This window comes from Cervus canadensis, chromosome 10 (assembly GCF_019320065.1).
Source record: "Cervus canadensis isolate Bull #8, Minnesota chromosome 10, ASM1932006v1, whole genome shotgun sequence".
Lineage (NCBI taxonomy): Eukaryota > Metazoa > Chordata > Mammalia > Artiodactyla > Cervidae > Cervus > Cervus canadensis.
Window position 1 is genome coordinate 26,260,679 of NC_057395.1, and position 23,183 is coordinate 26,283,861.

Sequence of the window (23,183 nt, forward strand, 5' to 3'; positions counted from 1 at the left end):
AAGACATTTATTCTGCATGAAAGAAACCAGACAAAATTTAAAAAAAAAAAAAAAGATTCCATTTATAAGCAATTCTAGAAAATGCAAATCAACTAAAACAGATTAGTGGGCTCGGGGTGGGGAGCAGAGTGGGAATGCATGCTGCTAGGTGGGACCAGAGGAGGAGCAGCAAGGGTAGAGGCAGGGACGGGTTTGGGGGAGGCACGCAGGGAGGCAGGAGCGTTACGTGAGCAGAGGGTACCAAAGAAGGCCAAGGGGAGGCAGGTAGGCACAGGAGCAGAAAGGGATTAAGAGGAGGGATGCACGAAGGGGAGGAGTAGGGGGGCAGCAGCTCGGGAAGGTAAAGAAGCGCGGAGCGTCGTGGTGGCTGTAGTGCCGACCGGAGCGGAAGGGGGAAAGAGGCGGAGCCGAGTCTCGAAGACAGGGGCGGGCTCTACGCGAGTGGGCGGGGCCGCGGCGTGGGCTCCGCCCGGCCGCGCTGAGCGTCATGGCGGGCCTCCTGCGAGCTCTGCGGGGCCTTCCCCTCCGCGAGGCACCCGGGTGGTCTGCGCGGGGCCGAGCGGACTGCGGCGGCCTCCGCGCAGGTGCTGGATCCCCGCAAGCAGGTAGGCCTCGCAGGCCCTGCCCCCACCTCCCGGCTTTCGATTTTTGTTCGCTTGCCGGGTCTCCGGGGGCCCCCGCCGGCTGGTCCTGGACCTGACTAGTCCGTTCTCGGGAAGCTCCGTCGGGGCGCTCCTGCCCGCCCACCTTCTGCCATCTAAGGACGGCGGGCTGTAAACTTGCAGGGGCGTGGGCGGGGGAGTCACTGACCCGTATAAGGGTTTGTGGAAAAGTATAGGTCCTCTCCTCCCAGGTGCATACATACTTGTTTTGTTTTGTTTTTTGTACAAAATGTACCCTGGAGCCGGGCTTCCAGATGAAGGACGGCGGTGTTGGGTCAGCAGACCTCCCAGAGCGCTCTCTGCTGCAGCCACCCCCTGCTCTGTTCATTACACTGTCCCCCTCGTCCAGTTATGCCTGCTGCTTTCTGCGCCTCAGAAGCAGGCAGTTCTAACTTTGCATGCCTGTGGATCTGCTCCCTGACCTCTATTTCTGTGTTTCCAGGACCCAGGGGGAACGTGGGGACTCGTAATCCCTTCCCCCCTCTAACCTGATAGTGGCTGTGACACAAACCGGGGAAAAGTGTGTGTTTCTTCTACGACATGGCTTTGGCTGCTCTGTGGGATTGGGGCACGCTGATACGTCATCCTTTAGTACAGAGTCACTAAAGGGGACTCTAGTGGGATCTTGGGTCAGCTGGCACTGTATTTCATGTCCAGTTTGGGGGACACAACTGCCATGTGTTGATTGCCTTTCTGGGCAACTGCCCCAGCTAGCCCATCTTGGAATCCATTTGTTATGTGTCCATTGAAGATATTTAAAGATAAATATCTGTGCTATCAATGTACCCAGTCACTCGGAATTCTTTTTATCCCCTGAAAATTTCAAAATGTAGTGTTAAATAAATAAAAGCCCTGGCAGGGTGCAATGGGAGCTGATCAAATATGACTTGGGGTCACGTACTTAAGACCCTTCCTGGTGTCTCTAGTCAGCCAATCTCCTATTTGTTCTTTGCCTGCTTAGTGTTAAGTGTAGATTTCCTGAGAACCACAGGTGGTGGTTCAGGCATCACAGTTCTGGGCTGGAGCCCTCCTCATTCCCCTTTAGAGGGTGGTGGTTTCAGCGGAAATTTGCCCTTTATGTTTGTACTTATTGCTGTCGGAAACAGCCTAATAAATTGCCCTGGAATCTGAGGTTCTTCAGCAACATTAAAATTTGGCCAGACACCAGTACTTAACAGGAACTGCTCACTTATCAGACACCCACTCTTGGGAATTTATTCTAAGGAAATAATTCAAAAGAACAACAAAGTTATGTGTGCAGAGATGCTTTTAACAGCACTACTCTTAAGAAGGAGAAACTGGCTATAACCCAAATGTCTATCAGTTAAGGAATGCTTAAGTAAACCATGAAAGTTCAATTCAACAAACTAGTAGGCAACCATTGAGAATGATAGGCAGGTAATAGTTTTGTGGTTAAGGGCTTTCAGTGTTGACTGCCACACCCACTGGCTGTGTGTCTTTGAGCATGTCTTGAACTTGGTATGGATAAGCCTGTTTTTTTCTTTATAAAATAAGGATAATGATAATAGTAGGGTTATTACACAGAATAAATGAAAAAACTAAATATGTTTTATCACAATATTGGTTCTTAGTAGGTATACAATAAGCATTAGTTATAATTACATAAATGAATGGAAAAGATAAAAGTGTAGCTATATTTAACCCTATGCTGTGGACTTAATAATCCACGTTGAGGGAAAACTAATCAGACAACAAGTACAGAGATATGCTGACAGGGAGACATTTTATAGCCTATACATTTTATCACTTATATACAGTTGTCACACAACCATTGTATGTACTTTTAGCAGTAAGCTTAAAACCAGCAGTGGTACACATCATAAGTAATTATACTCTGTGATAACTTCCATCCCAAACGTTGGGATCAAAAATATGCTTTGAAGCAAAACAATAGCTTTCCATTAGAATTCTTTAAATTTCTTACCCAGTTCAGCATTATAACCTGAAAGTTAATCAAATGTTTTCCATGTAATTTAACATACTAAATAATCCTAGTTACTTTAACATTTCTTCTGAGATGCCTATAGGCCCTTTGGGATACTCAAAGTTAGCTATAGAAAGAAACTTGCAATCTGTTGTCAAAAGCAACTCAATATTCCAGGAAAGTTTTGATCTCTTAACAAGGAGAAAGAAAACCAAATTCCACTTTTATTCCAGCTTACTATTAATAACAAAGTATATTTACCTAATTAAATCCAGTCTAATCTTAATCACTCCTGACAAGTATAAAACTCTTCTCAAAGCTCCCTTTTTTCACAAACCTTTTATCACTTTTTGTATCCATATGAGTTGTCCCCATCCAGAAACAACTGAGGCAGGAGATACATAGGCCCCTGGGCTGAACAGCTGGTGTTTGTCAAGTGGAATAAAATTCAAGCTTTTTTCTCACTCAGACCCTCCAGTGACAAAGCTAGTGACAAAACCTGAGCTAGGCTAAGAGACAAGGTGTCAACTCCTGAGGTCAAAGAAAACTTCCCTGTCTACACATGCGCAGGAAGGCTTCTTGGGGGTCTATAATAAACATGGACATCACCCCCAGGCCTCTGTGATGGGATCCATCTTAGCAAAAAGTTGCGCACTCATCATGGGGAGAGTCCAAGGACCAGTCAGTTGTGAAAAAAAGTAATAATTGGCCAAAGGTAAACGAAGATGGGGAAGTGAAGTCGCTCAGTCGTGTCCGACTCTTTGTGACCCCATGGACTGTAGCCTACCAGGATCCTCAGTCATGGGATTTCCCAGGCAAGAATACTGGAGTGGGTTGCCATTTCCTTCTCCAAAAATATGGGGAAGGACTGTCCAATTAAGGGATTTAAATCACCTTTTTACTGCGCTTCTCATTCAGGACACCCACACTCCTCCTGGGTATGTATTTCTGCCTTACTTCCTATGCTCTCCTCCTCCTTAGAGAGGGTACCCAATGCCCCTTCTCTCCAGCTGTGTATTTCTTCTTCTGTCTTAAATAACAAATGATTTATCTGTATGCCCGCCCACTTACTGTGCTGTGTACTCTAATGATAAACTTTGTACCTGTTTTTACAGTTTCTGCCTCCTTGAAACATTCTTGCTTTCAAATGAGGGAAAGAGCCAGGACCACTTTGCTTCTAACCTCTTGCCCCTGGTGGTCTGCTGGCTAGGATTCCTGGCTTTCATCCAGGTTACCCATGTTCAATTCCTGGGCAGGAAACTAAGTTTTCTCTTCAGAACCACTCACTGCTCTCCCCTCCGAGATCACAACTAGTTCCAAGACAAAATTATTATCATCATTTTTCCTCAATAAAAAATACCTCCATTCTTTATACCTTCTCTCACCAACAACATGTATCCTACTTGCTTTACACACTGAAATGCTCCCTCATCATTTTTAGTAACTTTAATTACATATTATAATTTTTAACCATTTAAAGCCTTAAAAAAAAACCCCAAAAAATAATTGGACTGTTAAACCAACACTTACGTAAGGCAGAGTTACGGACATATTTCATAACTGCATATGCAAAAAGAACAAGTTTTGGAATTTCAGAAGAGTTTCATCTTAACCCATTTTTTTCTTAGAGTCTAATACTGTTGTCATATGTTGTTGAAAAAATTATCTTTCTTTTTCTTTCATCATAATCTCATAGCTAAAATTTTTCAAATAAATTGAACCAAATCTCCCATTTTATAAAAGACAAGAAAGCTACCAATCACACAAATGGAATATACACTCACACACCAGAAGACAGAACTGTCACAAATCCTTCAAGACAATAACCAATACAGAGTCCCCAACACAAACGCTCCTGGACATCATACCCATGTCAGAACCAATTGGCAAAATACCCAAATAGTACTTCGTGCTCAAAGAGAAGTTAGCCCGGCTGCACCCCGGTGGACTGCCTTACTGGGTCTTGGAGCTCGTCAGCTCATCCAGACACATGTTTCCATTCCACCGAAGAAAAGCGTACGTTGACAGCCAGCCAGTGCCGAGCAGCGGAGAAACAGGGAGGATCCCCAAAACAAAACGGATTCGGCAGCTGCTAGGGATGTCCCCTCATACCCCGCTCTTGGGGCCAGCAAGCCCAGAGCAGCAGTTCCTCACAGCCCCGCTGGCGCCTCATCATGGCCGCAGCACTGCTCAGGGAAATCTCGCGAGCCAGGTGTTGCGAGAGCGCAGCGGTCCCATGATGAGAGCCCAAAAGTCTAACTCAAAGTAGGGTCTCCCGGCTGCTCGCTGCTCAAAAGCCAATAAAGAGGCGAGAATGGTGGAAAGGTTGCTGCATTTCAGAGGCCAGCAACCTGGGCTTGGCGGGGCAGGGGTGAAGAGGACTCCTGTTCGAAGGCTGATTCCCCCACCCCCCTTGAGTGCCCAAGAGCTTTTGTCGGTGATGGGAGGGGGCTACATGCTGAAACAGCACAGTCAGCTCTGACAGTCTTGAAATTGCTTCTGCGGTGATCTAATCAGTGTCATTGATTGTTTCAGGGACAGTTCATCTTCAGTTCCAGGGTAGGTTTGTTCCTATTTCCAGGCCGGCTCTGAGAACTGGCAGCTTATGTGAAGGCTGTGGTCTGATCATGTTTACTTCTTCCACCTGGTGGGGGTTTCAGTATAAGACAGCTCACAGGCAGTGGCTCCGAATATTATCTGTATCCCTTGAGAAGGAACTAAAAGTCCTTGACTTTGCTTAATGACTTAAATTATTATTATTTTGTCCCATTTGACTGTTTTCTTTTGTTTCTGTATTTTCTCACTTCACTGATTAAATGTATTATTTGTTTAATATACTTTTTATTTGGTTACTCTGGGATCTTAGTTGTGACAGGCAGGATCTAGTTCCCTAACCAGGGATTGAACCCAGGCTCCCTGCATTGGGAGCTCAGAGTCTTAGCCACTGGACCACCAGGGAAGTTCCTGATTAAACTTATTCTTTGACTAAAGTTATTTCACAGACAAAAGGCAGACATGTTGGGGAAGGGCCATAGGGTCCTGCTCCATTTCACTAGGACACTGCATCTCAGTTTCCTTCCCACCTCCCTGCTTGCCTCCATGTATCTTCAACCTGTATATGGAGAAGAGCCTCAGCGTACAATCCTCAGGCCTTTCTGTTTTGTCTACACTCACTGACTTGAGGATCTGCCAGCCCCCAAGGTAAAAAACAGCTTCAAGCTGAGGAATCCTAAAGTTAACATTTCCACCTTAGACCTCCCCCTCTGTGTATCCATATAGCCAACTGCCTACTTGACACCTGCACTTGAATACCTGATTGGCATTTTAAAAGTTAACAAATTCAAAATCAGGTTTCCAAACCTACTCCTCCTGAAGTCTTCCCCATCTTCCAGGGCCCAGAAGCCGTGGCTTGTGACCCTTGACCCTTTGCTTTCTCTCGCCTCCGCAGCTGGCCCATCAGCAGATCCCCCGGCTCCACCATCTGACCGTGTCCACCGACTGATCACTTCTAAGCCACTCTACTGCTGCCACCCCAATCCAGGTTTCTGCCTCTCAGCCAGGGATACAGATAATATTCTGAACCATAGCCTGTGAGCTGTCTTACAGAGACTGAAACCCCCATCAGGTGGAAGAAGTAAACATGATCAGGCTGCAGCCATGACATAAACTACCACAGTTCTCAGAGCTGGCCTGGAAATGTTCCAAAAAAAAAAAAAAATGAAGCAGGGTAAAGGCCTGCCTCTGTAATGGTTCTCCTGCTTCAGCCTTTACCCTGCTTCATTTTTTTTTTGGAACATCTGCCACTAATTCTTTTAAAATATGTTAGATCATTCCATGTCTCTGCTAACCTTCCACTGCCTTCCAGACTCACTGAGAGCAAAAGCCAGTGTTATTACAAAAGCCTTCAAGGCCTGAACATCCCTGCTGGGCCAGTGATTTAAGAATCCACCTGCCAATGCAGGGGACACGGGTTTGATCCCTGGTCCAGGAAGATCCCACGTGCCTTGGAGCAGCTAAGCCTGTGCACCACAACTCCTGAGCCCACGTGCTGCAAGTACTGAAGCCCACGCAGCTAGAGCCCAAGCTCTGCAACTGCAATGAGAAACCCCCCGCACAATAATGAGACGTAGCCTCCACTCACCGCAATTAGAGAAAACCAGCGCAGCCTGGAAGAACCAGCTCAGCCTTAACTGATTGATTGAAATAATAGTCTTCAAGGCCCTAAGCGATCTGGCCCCCATTGTTTGTCTGTTCTCATTTCCACTAACCTTCCCTGCTGACTCCCCCCCAGTTGCTCAGGCCTCTTTGCTGTTCATAGGACATGCCACGCACCCAGCCTATTGCTTCTCTTGCCTGCAATGGTCTTCCAGGTACTCACCTGATGTGTTTGTTCATTTCCTTCAACTCTGTGCCAAAATGCCACCTTCCTAATAAAGCCTTCAATCACTACTCTGTTTTCTACTGTGTAAGTTGAGGTGTGCAGATGATATGATCCTTTCATATTCTTAACATTGGATGATTAGAACAGTATCACAGAAGTTAGACTTCCCACCTCCGCCGCCCCCGCCCCCCCCATGGCCAAAGAGAGTATTATCCTAGTTACATTGTTTATACTCATTGGAATAAAAGTAACATAGAAACTGTAGGAAGCAGAAGAAAGGAAGACCCAAGTGGATAAAAACCATGAAGCCCAATCATAGATTATGGTAGGTCTCAGTTTCCCTTTCAGGAATGTGTGCTGTGGGAGTCTTCTTTTTTTCACACAAGAAGAATTTTTAATAGAGACCTTCTTTGATGAATAAAATCAGAGATATCTTTATAAACCAGCAAGGAAGAGGGTTTAATAACCCACTGGCTCAACAATCTTTTCTCTCCAGTCTGTCAGCTACTCCCACCTGTATCCTGACAGGAAATACTCCTTTGAACGTAGTAATGGAAGAGGGATTGATTTCTACCCTTAGCAAACCAAAGAGAATTTATTCTGCTTTATTTCATATTTCAGTCACCTCTTTAACTTCTGTGCCCCAGTGCAACTGGAAAACTGGCTTTCTGCTTATTACTCATCTCTTACTAAACTAATGAGTCAATTAAAGCATTTTGTACCTGAGCTTTCTGGTCTCTGTGAAGGAGGAAATGGTGGGAGTGGAGGGGAAGTTACGGTATATTTTGTTGGCAACTGGTGCACTTCAGGAGAGAGGCTTAGCAAGAAAAGGTCATTGTGCCTTGCTGGGTTTTTTCTTAAAGCAAAATATGTTTTAATAATGTAGAAATATATAAAAATCTGTAACTTGATCAAAGACATCATTTGAAGCCAATAGCACCCATCTAATAATTTGCAATTGTCAACCACTGCTATTAAATACATTCTTATAGAGTTATTATTTTGAGATTCTAAACAATGCAATGAAATACAAAGAAACAGTTAAAATACAAATATCTATAGTGAAGGCATGACTCTAATTCTTTGGGGGAATAACTAAATTGTCATAGACAAATCCAAGGAAGTCGACCTCAGTGTTCGTTGCTGTTTTCATTTTTTTGAAATTCCTGTTTAACAATACAGGGTCTCTTACAAAACGTCAGCCGGCTGTCTCCAAGAGTGAGTGGCAAAAGAAGCTGACACCAGAGCAGTTCCATGTCACGAGAGAAAAAGGGACGGAGCCGGTAAGCTACACTCATCTACAGTTTCTGAGTAGATGTGTTGGGTGTGGTGCGTGACAAATTGGAATCGATCTCACTACAAAACCTAACTACTTTCTGTTCTCTCAGATCATCCCACCTTCTCCTTACCATATGTAAAATACATAGCCAGTGGGAGTTTGATGTATGAAGCAGGGCACCCAAAGCCAGTGCTCTGTGACAGCCTGGAGGAATGAGGGAGGCGGGAGGGGGTTCAGGCGAGAGGGAACACAGGTATGCCTATGGCCGATTCATGTTGACGTATGGTAAAAACCATCACAATATTATAAGGTGGCTCCAATAAAAAAAAAAACAACTCATCATTTTATCTACTAATCTGGCACCCTCCACTGTTATCCTCTGGCCATGAATATCTATCCAGTTATGCAAGCCAGAAACCTCTCTCTGGACACACTGCCCTCCGGTGGCCGGTCCACCCACTCAGCCTCCTAAATGACCTTCTCATCACCCTGCTTCTCTCCGCCGCTCTCCCCAGTAGGCTGGTCCAGGCCCCACCATCCCTGGGTCAAAAGCAGCTGCCTCAGCTGTGCTCCTTACAGCTGTCCTTGCTCCTCACCGCGCCATTCTCCTCCCAGCCGCCAAAGAGATCTTTTGAAAACAGACCTGACCACATCACCCCCTACTCTAAATTCTTGCTTTCAAAGTAAAAGAAGAAAGTTTAAAAGTGGCTAACAAGGCCCTAAAGCTCTGGTCCCTGCCTCCCACCCCCATCCTCAGATCTGGCTACTTTTCCTTGTTTAGCTCCAAGACCCTGGGCTTTCCCCACTTCAGGCCCTTTCACCCTGTGTCCTCCCCCAACTCCAACTCATTCAAACCCACCTTTCAGCTCTTGGCCCCAATCTCAACCCCCAAAGGGAAGCCTTCCCCCAGCCCCAGGCTGGGTTTTCCCTGCTCAGTACCTGCCATCCTAGCACATGACATCCCTGCAGATAGCAGGTGCTCAAAAAAATCAAGCATTGGGACAGTTGAATGACTGCAGGCCAAGAGGGGGACATATTACTGAAACTGTCTTCAATAACCTCAGCTTTCTTGACTTTCCTGAGAAAGCAGCCCTCAGTGGTTACTCAGTATAGTACCATTTTTACCGCCCTGCGTTTCACAGAAAGCCATTTGTCTTAAGCCCAAATATGACCACTGGAAAATAGCTATTGAGGCAGGTTAGTAGGTATTTTCCGGAGAAGGAAATGGCAACCCACTCCAGTACTCTTGCCTGGAAAATCCCATGGACAGAGGAGCCTGGTAGGCTGCAGTCCATGGGTTTGCAAAGAGTTGGACATAACTGAGCGACTTCACTTTGACTTTTCACTTTCATGCATTGAAGAAGGAAATGGCAACCCACTCCAGTGTTCTTCCCTGGAGAATCCCAGGGACGGCGGAGCCTGGTGGGCTGCCGTCTATGGGGTTGCACAAAGCCGGACACAAGTGAAGTGACTTAGCAGCAGCAGCAGCAGTAGGTATTTTCATTTGTGAAGCCAACCCCCTAGAGTGGACCACAGCACAGCGGTTTTGAATGTTTTAGGATATTTATATCTTTGAAGTTAGCAGTCCCTGCAAAATTCAGGTAAGCTGTCCATGTGCTGGAGCCATATAATCATGGTCCCACCTTCAACTTCACTGCCAATGCCAAAGTCATTAGATAGACCAGAAGATTCCATAGATTCTGGTGAAATACTGATATTTTTGAAAACTTCTGTGGGCGGGCTTTTAATAAAGGCTTCCCTTGGAAAGAGACTGTTGTTGTTTAGCTGGTCAGTGTGTTGTTGATGGCTGGGTCCCCAGTGCCTGGAAAAGAGCCCAGCATAGGGCAGGTAGGTACTCCTTATGTGTGTGTGTGCTCAGTCATGTCTGACTCTTTGCAATCCCATGGACTGTAGCCTACCAGGCTCCTCTGTCATGGGATTCTCCAGGCAAGAATACTGGAGCAGGTTGCCACTTCCTCCTCCATGGGATCTTCCTGATGCAGGATTTGAACCCACATCTCCTGCATTGGCAGATGGATTCTTTACCACTGAGCTACCAGGTAAGCCCAGGAAAGACACTTACACTAACCATTATGCAGATATCACAAGAGAGCTACCTACCTGTGATTCCCTGAGCAGTTGTGTGTCTTCCCAGAGCATTGTAAGTCAGCCCTGTTCTGAAGGACAGAGCCACACAGGGATTAGAGTTGGAAATGGCAGCCTGGAGATAAGCTGCCAGATGTTTAGGAGAATAAATACATGGGATTCTCAAACAGATGGTGTGATATACTCTGCATTTGGCCATTTTACAAAATGAGCATCATCCATTATTTTAAGTAATGTTATAAATCCCTTTCAGTTGATTCATTTCCACATGTAACTTTTTAGAATGCTGCAGAACGATAAGCCTCCATAAGCTCCATGAGGCTAAGAAAAGAGAAGGGAAACACCTCAGCCTTCTATTTGGTGACTCAAAATTAGAATTCAGTTGCATGTGCTTTTTGTTGGGCAGCAGTAACCTGCTAGCCCTCTGCCAGGTATGACAAGGGGGTTCACAGACTAGTTGAGCCATAACTAAAAATCAAATATCAGGGACTTCCCCAGTGGTCCAGTGGCTAAGGCTCCACACACCCAATGCAGGGGGCCCGGGTTCAATCCCTGGTCAGGGAACTAGATCCCATGTGCCACAACTGAGTTCACATGTCACAACTAAAGATCTCATGTGCCACAACTAAGATCCAGTGCAGTCAAATAAATAAATATATTTTTTTAAAGTCAAATGTCAGTAGAAGCTAGGTTTTGTTCAGGTTACTGTTTGCTTTCCAGATCTGCCATCCACGTGCTTCACTCTGCTCTGAACTCTGGGAAGGCCAAGCAGCTCCCTTGCCCTCTTGACTCCTGATTGACTTTGGCCCCTGGGAGATGCCAGCAAATCAGAGGACACAATAGAAAAACAGGCATCGAGGGTCCCCCGGGGCTGTGTTCCTCCCACACAGCTTGCAGCCTCCCCGCCCCCCACCCCCACAGGCAGCCCACCCCTCCAACTTCGGCCCCATGGGTTCTGCCCACTCTGTGCCCCATGGTGTGTTCTCGGTCACTGGCCTAGGGATGCTTTACCTTCCCTTGCTGGTATCCATTGGCCCTGTCCCCATCTTTGTAAATAGTTCTCTGTGAAATAACCTGCAAATCACTTAAGTGTATCATCTGTTTCCAACAGGTGTGTGGTATTGACAAGATCAGAGAAGGGAAAGGCTGCGTTGGTGCGCACATAGTCATAGTCAGTTTGGGCTTCTCTTGCAGGATGTCACAGACGAGGAGGCTTAAACAACAGACATTTGTTGCTCACAGTTCTGGAGGCTGAGAAGTCTAAGATCAAGGTGCCAAACAATTTGGTTCAATAAGGACTCTCTTCTTGGTTTGCAGATGGTCACCTTCTTGCCGTGTCCCAATGTGGTGGAGAAACAGGTCATCCCTCCCATGTCTCTTCTTCCCAGGGCACCAATCCCACTCTGGAGGGGCTCCACCCTCATGAACTAATCACCTCCCATGGGCCCCAAGTCCAATACCATCACCTTGGGGGTTAGGGCTTAAACATGAATTTGGGGGGGATACACAAACATTTAGGGGCTTCCCCGTGGTAAAGCAGTAAAGAATCCATCTGCAATGCAGGAGACACAGGTTCAATCCCTGGGTCAGGAAGATTCCCTGGAGGATAAATTGACAACCCACTCCAGTATTCTTGCCTGGAAAATTCCATGGACAGAGGAGCCTGGAGGACTGCAGTCCGTGGCATTGCAGAAGAGTCAGACATGACTTATCAACTAAATAACACAAACATTTAGTCCATAGGATAGATTTTGAAAACCCAGGGATGGGGGTATCTTGAAAGTCATTCTGCCTCTGACCCCCTCCCTGTACAGTCACTCATTTCAGTTTTCTCTTCAAAACAATTCTTAAATCCGTCCTCATCTTTTTATTTTCACTATTCTTGCCATAGTTAAATCCAGGCCTGAACTGGTGGCTGTTTGACTGTCCTTTGAGTGCTCCTTCTAAAAACCAGCTCTGATTGTGTGCACACCCAATTTAAAAGTTTCCAGTGGCTTTCCATTTTCAGTAAGATGGCACTTAAACTCTTTAGCATCATCGACTCAATGGACATGAGTTTGAGCAAACTCCAGGAGATAGTGAAGGACAGAGCAGCCTGGTGTGCTGCAGTCCATGGGGTGGCAAAGAGTCGGACATGACTGAGCGCCTGAACAACAAGAAGCATGGTCTGATTAAAGCCGCTATGATCTGGCCCTCCCTGCCTTTCCAGCAAACCTCGTCTTCCTTCTCCACATTGCTCTGTTCTGTGACGTGAGCCCAGCCCAGGCTGCTCTGTCTGAAATGTCTTTATCTGATTAACTCCTCCTCATCCTTCAAAACTCACTTTAGTGTCTTGGCATTTTCCTGTAATAAACACCAGTCAGCCATGCAATGAAAAATAATGATGATAAGAGGTTAAAGAAAAAGAAAACCCTGATCTCAGACATCTCAAATACTACCTGGTCCAGAAAGGTTTCATGAAAATTTCCCTAATAATAAAGGGACTAGTGGTACCCCCCACTCCCTGCTGACCTCCCCATCAGAACTACGGTCACATGGTGTGACCACAGCCAGCTCACATCTCTTCCTGACTTGGTAGCAAATTCCTAGTGCAGGAAGCATGGGTTAGTTTGGTTCTGTTTTGTTTTTCCATCTCTGCAACCTTGGTACCCAGTCCAGCATTGGATACACACTTGGTTTTCAAGTAATACTGGAATGAGCGAGTGAAATAGAAGCTGAGTGTGGCCCTAAATAATATGACAGGACTTGTATAAAATTAAGGAGAAAGGATGAGGGTGGACAGCAGGAAATCAGTCAAGGAGGCAGAGGAGAGATGTCATTTCATAAAATATGTCAGCGAAGGATTCTTTTATGTCTGATTTTTTGTTGTTGTTTTTTTTAACTTGTTGTGGTACCAGTTCCCTGTCACTTCCTCTGTCCAGCTGTCCCTGCAATATCAAACATTATACTGTGAATATTAGCAGGCTGTCCGGATCCCAAAAGTAGGCATTTCTAGATCAGCTTCACATGTGGGTAGCCCTTTGGCATGTTTGTCTCTTCAGCCCAGGTGGGAGGGAGGCGCAACTTCCTCTTCATTCCAGATACCACTTTGTGCCAGCGTGAGATGCAAGCCTTCGAGGGGACAAGCCAGAAAAAGACCGGCTCACCACTGTTTGATGTCTGCAGCCAAGTTTAGGATTTTTAAAGAGGGAAAACATCCAAGTGTGCCCAGATGGTGGGCTCAGTAGGTTAATTTGAAATTGACTGTTACGCTGCTCCCTGAAAATGTGCTGTTACTCCTACCACAGGGAATGTGACCATTTGACTGGGGATTTGTCTAGAGAGGGCTGAAGGGGCCGCTTGTTTCCTGAATCAGCTCTGGGACTCAGTGACCCATCCCGTATTCAGCTTCTCTTCCAAAGAATAGGACAGTGCCTGCCACCAGCCACTGCTTGTGGATTTTCACAGGAGGCTCATGCAACAGTTTCTCTTTCTTGAAATTTCTTTGATAGAGAAGATGGAATTGGGCAAAAATGGTCTTCTTGTTGTTCCAAACAATGAGATCAGTTTACCAAATAACATTTTAAAAAATATATAGCAGTCTTGGCTCACGCATTGCTTCAAGTCTCCTGTTCTTCTCAGAACCTGCAAACTCCTTAAGCCACAATTAATGTGGTAATTTCATCTAAGTAGTAACTTAGGCACTGGGAGAATCTCGCTCATTATTTAGCATTTATTCAGTATGAAGTATCCTAAACACCACGTGAAGCATATTAAAGGCACAACCCCAATCTCACTGAGCCTTGCTTTTTACCGCCCGAGATACCAGGGAAGCCTGAGCCTTGCTTTTTAATATATCTATATCCTGTCTTTAATTGGAGATTTCAGAGTGTTTTAGTCAGTGGACTAGATTCCTGTTGTATTAACTTCTGAAATGGAGGCTGAGATCTAACACAATCCAGAGGCCCATTCTCTTGCTTTTCCACAGGCTTTGATGTTCTTGGATGAAAGATGCTATATAAATACAAAGCATCATTAATGTCATAATTTGAACATTTGGCACAATAAAGGTCGGCCGTAAACAAGCCTGCAGACTGCTTCACTGGGCCTGTTGTAATTTTCTCTCCAGTGATACTTGCACTTTGTCAAATTAGTACAAAAATTCCTTCATAAATTCCTTCACTGGAGAACTTAATCTTGGATTTCGATCTGCTGTATCATTGCTGCCGGTGTTCTGAGAAACCTGAACAGTGATATATCTCATTTACTTTCAGCCTTTCAGTGGGATCTACCTGAATAACAAGGAACCAGGGATGTATCACTGTGTCTGTTGTGACAGCCCACTCTTCAGGTGAGATAAAGACCAAGAGGTACCAAAGGAGAGTGAGCCTCAAAATTCATACCGCTCTGTCTTTTGGGGCCTTGGATAAATATTGGATTGGCCAGAAAATTCATTTGGGTTTTTCCATAGGATCTTACAAACTTTTTGACCAACCCAATACATACCATGTTTTTCACTGCCCTTCCTGATTGACTTGGTTACCATAAGGAGGGCTGTTCACTTAACATTCTTGCCTGTCTTGATTATTTCTAGTGTTTATAGCATTAACATCTTAGCCTATATTCTTTCTTTCTGTATCCACAAGAAATAGCAAAAAACAAACCAAAAAAAAACTTGGTGGGCACCTTAAGATAAAGCTATTAGTTTTTTCCCTGGGAAAGTATTTAAAGACATCTAAACCATAATGGTATTTGCTTGACCATGTGATTAAAACTGTATCTCTCCCAGGGAAAAAATGGGTTTATAATTTAATTTAGGAAATGTAGAATTTTATGAGGATAGCTTCCCCACAGTGCTTGACAGTAGTGAATACCATGCCTCTTCTATGTAGCTAAAAGTAAATTTAATTGTCCCTTGATTTCAAAGCCTCTTTTAAGTCAATCAGGATCTGAAATCTCTCAACAAAGGCTTTTTTGTTTAGACATGCAGGAAACAGTCTAAAAAAAGCAGATTCGATGAAGAGGAAAGGAAAACATCTTTGAAGTCCCATTTTTCAGAAGTTCAAAGTTGTTTTTTATTTCTTTTGCATCAACCCTAAATTGGTTTAGAATAAAATATAAATCAAGCCAGCTCTGTGAATCTTCCATTAGGCAGTGCTTCATTATGTGCTCTGGGCTTTCAGCAGACTGGGCTTTCCTGGGCTGCTGGCTGCTAATGGGGCCTGAATTTGGAAGGCCAAACCCCGCCTGCAAGGATGAGCAACGATTAGGATTGATTTTCCTTCATGCTCACAGAAGGGCAGGCCTTCGCCGGGATTCATTCACTCTGTCAATGGCTGGTGAAGAGATGGCAAAGATGGCAGTCAGACTGAGAAGATGGCCTGGGGGAAGCTGGGAATGGTAAAATGCACGCATATTTCTGAACCATTAGTTACTGTTTGACCTTTGGTTCTGTTTAAAGGGGGAGAGGTGGGACCTTGAGATGGCCAACCTGCTTTTAGCCAAACAACTGTGTTGTGAACATAGAAAAGATGGCTTTGTGACTGTGCAGTCAGCAGCCAGAGGTTCTGTTTCTAGCTTCTGACTGTCATCCTTGCAAGAGCATGTTCCTACATTTTAGTCTTTGTTATTTTGACTTCATTGGTGTTCCAGTTTATGCACCTGTAAAGATGACACTATCTTCCTACCCACCTTGCAGGCTGTGTTGGGGAATCAGAGTGTTGGGGCAGGGAGGGACTGGAGAGACCAGAGCAAAAAGCTCTGTCCAGTAGAACTTTCTGCAGTGATGGAAATGTTCTATATCTGCTCCATCCACTTTGGTGGCCACTAATCACATGTGGCTATTGAACACCTGAAATGTGGCTGATGCGACTAAAAAATTGAATCTTTTATCTTATTTCACTTACAGTAATTTAAACGTGAGAGACCACCATGAGCAGTAGCTACTCTGTTAGCACAGTGCTAGTTCAAATTAAGGAAGGTGAGTGACCATCCCCACGGCAGCCAAGACTAATAAAACCAGCCAGGTCTTCAAAAGCACTTTCAGCAAGTAGCCAGTTTACTGACCTGCCAATCTGCCAACCTGTTTGTTTCTTTTTAATCACTTAGTTTTAGTTGCAGTTTCCATTTTCATTTCTTAAGGACTTTGGAGTTTGTTTTATTTTTTTCCTCCTGAAGCTTAGTCTGAGAAAAATAAGAATGTATTCATAAGAATCTTTTTATGTTCTAGAATCTTCTGTGTCCTTAAAGTCCTTGTTTGTTTACAAGAGAGACAATGTAGTCGAGTGGTGAAGTCTGTAGATATACATCCTGGCTTAATTGCTGTGTGACCTTGGGCAAGTTTCTTAACCCCTCTGTGCCTTGATTTCCCAACCAGTAAAATGAGCATGTTAGTAGTACTGAGCTCATAAAGCTATAGGGAGGAGTAACTGAGTTATGTGTTAATACACGTGAAAGCACCAGAGCAACACCTGACACATGCCAAGCACCGGATACATGTTAGCAATGAGATTCTTACAGACAGAGCCGCCTTAGGGCCTTATACATGAAAGTGTTTTTGATAATGAGGAACTCCTAAGAAATCTCTTCTAATTAATGAGAATCTATAAATGAAGACTATATTCCTGACAGTGCTTCCCATTCAAGAGGGGAGATAACTGTCAGGATTCCTGTTGGGCCTCTTGTTTTCCCTCTCTTCCTGTCCCCGGTCTCCATCCTCAGTAACAGAGAGCAAGGGTAGAGAAGAAATGAACATCCCTTCAAATGCTCGCACACAGTCGAAAGGAGGTGAAAAGTCAATCAAAACTAAACAGTTAAGAAATCAAGTGGATGAGGGATCACAGCCACTTGGCCACCGGGTTCCTTGCTGCCTGCAGACTTCCCTTCGAGCTGAACCAGTATGGTTCAGGGGAGCTGCTGACTCTCCAGCTCAGAGTCATTTGGTCCAGGGTTTCCAGGTCAAGAGCACTGGACTCCAGACTGTCACTTCATTAACCTTGGAATTATGTGACTTTGACCCCTTCCTCTATTCCCCTTCCTTCCTCCTCTCCAATTCTGGATGTGTTTATTAAAATCTACTGTGAGATCACGTTTCACAGTCATAAATCTTTTTAGAATAGAAGGAATCTGAGAGCCTGAGGTTAGTTCCCTTTTCACAGAATATTCTGGCATCCCACGTGTTGTAGGAACTAGGTAATATTGTTAACCTTTTCTGTGCTCCTGTTCCTTGAAATGAATGGGAATTCTTCTACCATGAGGATTGTCAGTTATCACCAAGTGCCTCTGCTGCTGGTTTGGGGGCCATGGAGTTTCTAGAAGCAATGACAAAAACAAAGCAAATAAACATATAATAAAACTAAATAAAAGGAATCCCTTAAAGAGTATACATGATATATATCTTTACTCCCTTTAAGAGTAAAGATGGTCCAGAATGGTTTTAGTTTCTCAAGGGCGGGTCTTACAATCTGCTAATCATTTAAATATATATATTGCAATTTCTAATTGCCCTTAATATTTAAGTTTGCCCTCTTAAAGGATATATGATGGGCCTCTCATATTACCTGGTAAAATCTCCAGATTCTGTTAATTGCATCAATAAAAGTTTATTGTTTCCCATAAAACGTTTTAAATGACTTTTTATTAGTCTTAGATTCATTCATTAAAAAAATTATTATATTCATAATTCTCCATCAGATTTGTTTTAATGATCACTAGTTTATATATAATGTTGAGGATGAAAAAGCTATGATTAAAGGATATTTAAAATGTTTTTCCCTGGACCAAAGTGGCTCAGATGTATAGTTTTGAACCCTTGGAAAAGAAAAGTGGTTGCAGAGAAGCCAGTCTGAGTGTACGTGTGTGCACACGTGCTCAGTTGTATCCAACTCTTTGCAACCCTGTAGGCTGTAGCCCGCCAGGCTTCTCTGTCCATAGGATTTTCCAGGCAAGAATACTGGAGTGGGTTGCCATTTCCTTCTCCGGGGGATCTTCCTGACCCAGGGCTCGATCCCGCATCTCCTGCATTGGCAGGCAGATTCTTTACCACTGAGCCACCTAGGAAGCCCGTCTGAATGTGCAGACACTTCTAATTGGACCCACAGCTGCACAAATTTCATGGATACCTGTACTACCAATAATAATGATATTTTAAAAATCATAACCACTAACTTAGGTACCATGTGTCCAACACGATGGTAAAAACGCTAAATGAAGAAAGCATCTCAGTCAATCCTCAGCAACCCTGTGAGGTAAAAATGCTGTTACTATTCTGTGGACGAGGGAACAGAGACTTTACGAGGTTAAATAACTTGCCAAGGGCGTACAGACATACCAGAGCCCGGATTCACACCCCAGGCTCTCAGAAGTCAACCTCAGAGCTGTACCCGAGTTCCCAGGGTCTTTCCAGGGCTCTTCGAGGTGCTTTCTTTTCTAACTGTGTATCCAGGAGACTGGGGCTTCCCCCGTGGCTCAGACGGTAAAGACTCTGCTGGCGACGCAGGAGACCTGGGTTCGATCTCTGTGTTGGGAAGATCTCCTGGAGAAGGGCATGGCAACCCACTCTAGTTCTCATGCCTGGAGAATCCCAATTGGACAGAGGAACCTTGCGGGCTACAGTCCATAGCGTCGCACAGAGTCGGACATGGCTGAAGCAACTTAGCACACACCCACACGTCCAAGAGACTACATCCTCTTCCTGCCTTCAGTCAGAACAGTGTTGCAGCAGATTGAATGCATGAGCACGTCTGGAGATCCAGTTGTCATTTTTTTCAGGCTAGACATTAAAGAGATTTGCAAAAAGTAGAAATAGAGACAGACGCAGAGATCAAACATACAGATACCAAGGGGGAAAGTGGGGGTGGGATGAATTGGAAGATTGGGGTTGACACATATACACTATTGATATGATGTGTAAAACAGATACCTAGTGAGAACCTACTGTATCGCACAGGGAACTTTATTCAGTGCTCTGTGGTGACCTACATGGGAAGGAAATCCAAAGAAAGAAAGAACGTTTGTATATGTATGGCCAATTCATTTTGCTGTAGAAACTAACACGACGCTGTAAAGCAACTATACGCCAATAAATTAATTTTTTAAAAAGAGATTTGCAAAGTTACAAAACAGTGTAACTCGTCTCACTAAGTGTTTCAGTTTGTTGTAACAATAGGTTGTGTTAGCCTATAATGAATTTATTATTTTTAAAAATAATTCAATGCATAAATGTCTTTAAAACTCTCACTCATAATTTCTAATTTGTTAAGTGCTGATAGGCACAACTCATGTAAATCAAAGTCTCAGAGATCCTCGATAATTTTTTAGTAACAGATGGGTCCCAAGACCCATCAGTATTTGAGTCACTGACTTAGCCTAGACTCTTTCTGCTGGGTTTGTGCTCTAAACTGAGCTTCCTTCTGTGCTCATAGTCTAGGGGTTTGATTATTTGCCACTTTGCCCCTCTTTTCACTCAGGCTTTTTTTTTTTTTTTTTTGCAGAATTTACAATTCATTTCTTGTTTCTCCCTCAGATAGAGAGAGCCATTTCCTGCCATTTAAATTTCTGAAATTTGTTTTTCTAGCATGATGTAAAGGAGTTCATCTTTGGGGACTTCCCTGGTGGTCCAATGGTTGAGACTCAGTACTTCCAATGCAGGGGACACAGGTTCAATCCCTAGTTAGGGAAACTAGGATCCCACATGCTGCAAAGTGTGGCCAAAAATTTTTTTAAAAAGAAAGAAAAGGAGTTCACCTAACAAAGTACTTAGAGAGTGGGTCTCTGATGAGTAGATTTGCTTGTTGCCCTCCTCCTTTTGTTAGCGCCTCTGTCCTCCCCACCCCCTACCCCCAGCATCATTCGTTCCTGGGGGGCTTTCCCGGGAAGGTCACTGCACTGCAGTGATGAGTCTGGGTGCCCAGGCTTATTAATCAATATGTGCTCCTCTGCACAGCTCCCTAAGCCTTCAGAGCATCTCTATAACGTAGATGTTATTGTCCCCATGTTAGAGGTGAGAAAACTGTGACTTGGACAGGGTAAGCAGCCCGTCCAGTTTCACACAGCTAAGAAGCGGCAGAGGCAACTCTTGAACCCCCGAAGGCAGTCAGGCTCTGTGTTCAGATAACCAAAAGTTCCTGTGGCTGAGCACGGCTGTTTCATCAGTTTTCACATTTCTCTGATTCTCTGAACCCATGATACGCTAAACCCTTTGACCACTCATTTCATTTCGATTTCCCCCTTCCCTGCGTTTCGAACACGGGCATTTAATCTGTTTCCTAACATGGAGCGGTTCACAAAGCTCCTTGTGTTTTTGGTCCTTGTCGAAGCTTGAGAGGGATGCCTTCAACATTAAAGGAACAAGAAATCTTTGACGTGACGAGACAGCATCTTGAATAGTGGAGGTGCAGTGGGCAGACCCCTGTGGTTCAGAGAACTGGCCTTGAGGTCTGGCAGAGAAGAAGGGAATCGGTTTGTGCTCTGTAGAGACGTGGGTTGGGGCACACAGCGCTCTTTGTTTGTCCATAGCGGTTTGCACAGCTGTAGGTGTCGTGATTTCTAACACAGCTCTGAGAAGAAGTTCTGCTCCGGCACGGGATGGCCTTCGTTCTCTGAGGCTCACGGGACGTCTGGCTCTGATGAGAGTAACACGGGGATCCTGAGACGTGCGGACACCTCACTGGGACTGGCTCGCACAGAGGTCGTCTGTAAGCAGGTGGGTGTCTTTGTTTCATGTGTTTTGTTTTCCCCTGTGCCTCCTGAGTGCAGCGGACAGCTCACTTGTCCTTGCACATCTGGTGTTACGGACGGGAGCACTTTTATCACGGAAGCACTCTGGGTTTCTCCTGAGCTGCTACCCGGTTCCTCTCTCCCATCACTCCCGGCACTGCAGACCGGAGAAGGAGCCTTGCCTGGTTCTAGCCTTGCAGAGATGGGAATGAGCGAGGGTCTGAAAGAAAGAGCTGGCCCTTCACATTCTGTTGTGCAGGGGGAGCGGCAGGAAGGTCCAGGGTGGCTGGCATCTGTCTGCCCCCTTCCCGCTCTGCAGCGTGTCGCCTACAAGCAGAGCAGAGCAGTACTAAAGGTAACATCGGGGCTTATTTCTCCTGGGAGCCTGGCAGAGAGAGTGGCTTAAATCCAGACAGCAGATTCAACTTGATATCTTTGGGTGCTCAAATGTTCTGGTTTTGTAAGCAGATAAATGTAGCTTAGTCTTGTCTTCAGTTGAAAAAAACAATAATAATATACTGGCTACAAGATTCACTCACTCGGGAACTGTGTTACTGCTTTTTTCTTTTTTTTAATATTTATCTATTTGGCTGCCCCGGGTCTTAGTTTTGGCATGTGGGATCTAGTTCCCTGACCAGGGATTGAATCCAGGCCCCCTGCATTGGGACCAGGGAAGTCCCAATGCATTGTATCAATGAATCATAATAACAGCTCTGTTACATAAGTATAATTATCATCCCCATTTCATTGATGAGTAAATCAAGGCCTAAGTTAAATCACTTGCTCACATTCTCACTGATCAAGTAGAGAGTATTTACCACCCCATGTGCTCTACATCCTCTCATTTCTGAATCAAATTCTGATACAATAGACTTTCCCCCAATACCGGGTCAAAGATGCGAGTGGGCCCGCCATATGGGGTTCATCTGTCTGGGTTTTACTTAAAGAGCCTTGTCCCTGGTGAGAGATGACAGAGGCTGCTCTCCTTGCAGTGCGAAGCTCACCTCGGCCATGTGTTCCCCGATGGACCTGGGCCTGCTGGGCAGAGGTTCTGCATCAACAGCGTGGCGCTCAGGTTCAAGCCAAGGAAACACTGACCACCTCCAAGAGTCCCCTTCCCTCCATCGCCACTTCCTCACTTCCAAATTCAATTCGCAGAACTTATGTGAATGACTTTTTGTGACCCCATGAGGTGTAGCCCGCCAGCCTCCCTGTCCATGGAATTCTCCAGGTAAGAATACTGGAGTGGGTAGCCATTCCCTTCTCCAGATCTTCCCGACCCAGGGATCACACCCAGATCTCCCGCATTGGAGGCAGATCCTTTACTGTCTGAGCCACCACGGAAGCCTGATGTGAACGACTACCCGTTGTGAATGGTAGTTTCATTAACTACCACACCAAGGCTAACTTCGCTGCTGGCAACACACAAACCACACCTCTAATTTACTACCTGGAGTCAACTCAGCCCTGGCTCTGGCTTTGACTAGAACTTCACAAAATGACAGAGGGACAACTATTTCCATTAAATCGACTTCTGTTGGCTTTGTCTGGACCGGAGGACATGACTCTCTAGGGATGCTTGGAGGCTGATGGATAAACCAAAAAAAAAAAAAAAAAATTCCTACAAAATGACCCTGAACTTTCCATCGCAGTTAAGTTCTTCCCAGACATATACATGTGAGAGATCAAGTGAAAAGAGGAAGGAAAATATGGCATTAGAGTCCTCCACAGTTCCAGCATGGAAGGAGGCATTGAGGAAAAGGAGGAGGAGGGTTGTGGACAAGGTGGGTTTCAGGAGCATGCCTGGAGATCCATGGGATGCGTGATTTTTTTTTCCAAAACGTTAATAAACTGTCTTGAACATTCTAGTTCCAACCTCTCTACCTGCAACTAAATTTGAAGGGGAATCTGCTAGATTTCAGTGATAATGAGTACAAGTGGTTACAAAGTTAAACTTTAAAATCTCCAAATAAAATATTTGCTAAAATTTGTTTGCCTTTTGTCTAAGTCTGTGAATTTTCTCTCTTATAAAAGTGACTAAGTCAAATGCCAAAAAATAATTAGATCGCCTGGTAGTAGGTATTTGGTTACATCAATGGTAATAGCAACTTAAGT

At 44.8% G+C, this 23,183-nt stretch overlaps 1 protein-coding gene across 1 annotated transcript; it reads left to right on the forward strand.

The window, feature by feature from the left end:
- The first annotated feature begins 446 nt into the window (after positions 1-446).
- Positions 447-23,055, forward strand: MSRB2 (methionine sulfoxide reductase B2). Its single transcript, XM_043479777.1, has 5 exons — positions 447-605; positions 8,171-8,271; positions 14,627-14,703; positions 20,907-21,054; positions 22,061-23,055. The coding sequence occupies exons 1-5, from the start codon at positions 488-490 to the stop codon at positions 22,163-22,165; spliced, it is 549 nt and encodes a 182-aa protein (XP_043335712.1). The 5' UTR covers positions 447-487; the 3' UTR covers positions 22,166-23,055.
- Positions 23,056-23,183: the final 128 nt, after the last annotated feature.

Bases quoted from the DNA above. Each gene is read 5' to 3' on its own strand.
- MSRB2 (XM_043479777.1), top strand. From the start codon at position 488: ATGGCGGGCCTCCTGCGAGCTCTGCGGGGCCTTCCCCTCCGCGAGGCA. The intron at 8,272-14,626 runs GTAAGCTACACT...ATTTACTTTCAG, and splicing joins GAGAAAAAGGGACGGAGCCG to CCTTTCAGTGGGATCTACCT. The intron at 21,055-22,060 runs GTGGGTGTCTTT...CTCTCCTTGCAG, and splicing joins CAGAGGTCGTCTGTAAGCAG to TGCGAAGCTCACCTCGGCCA.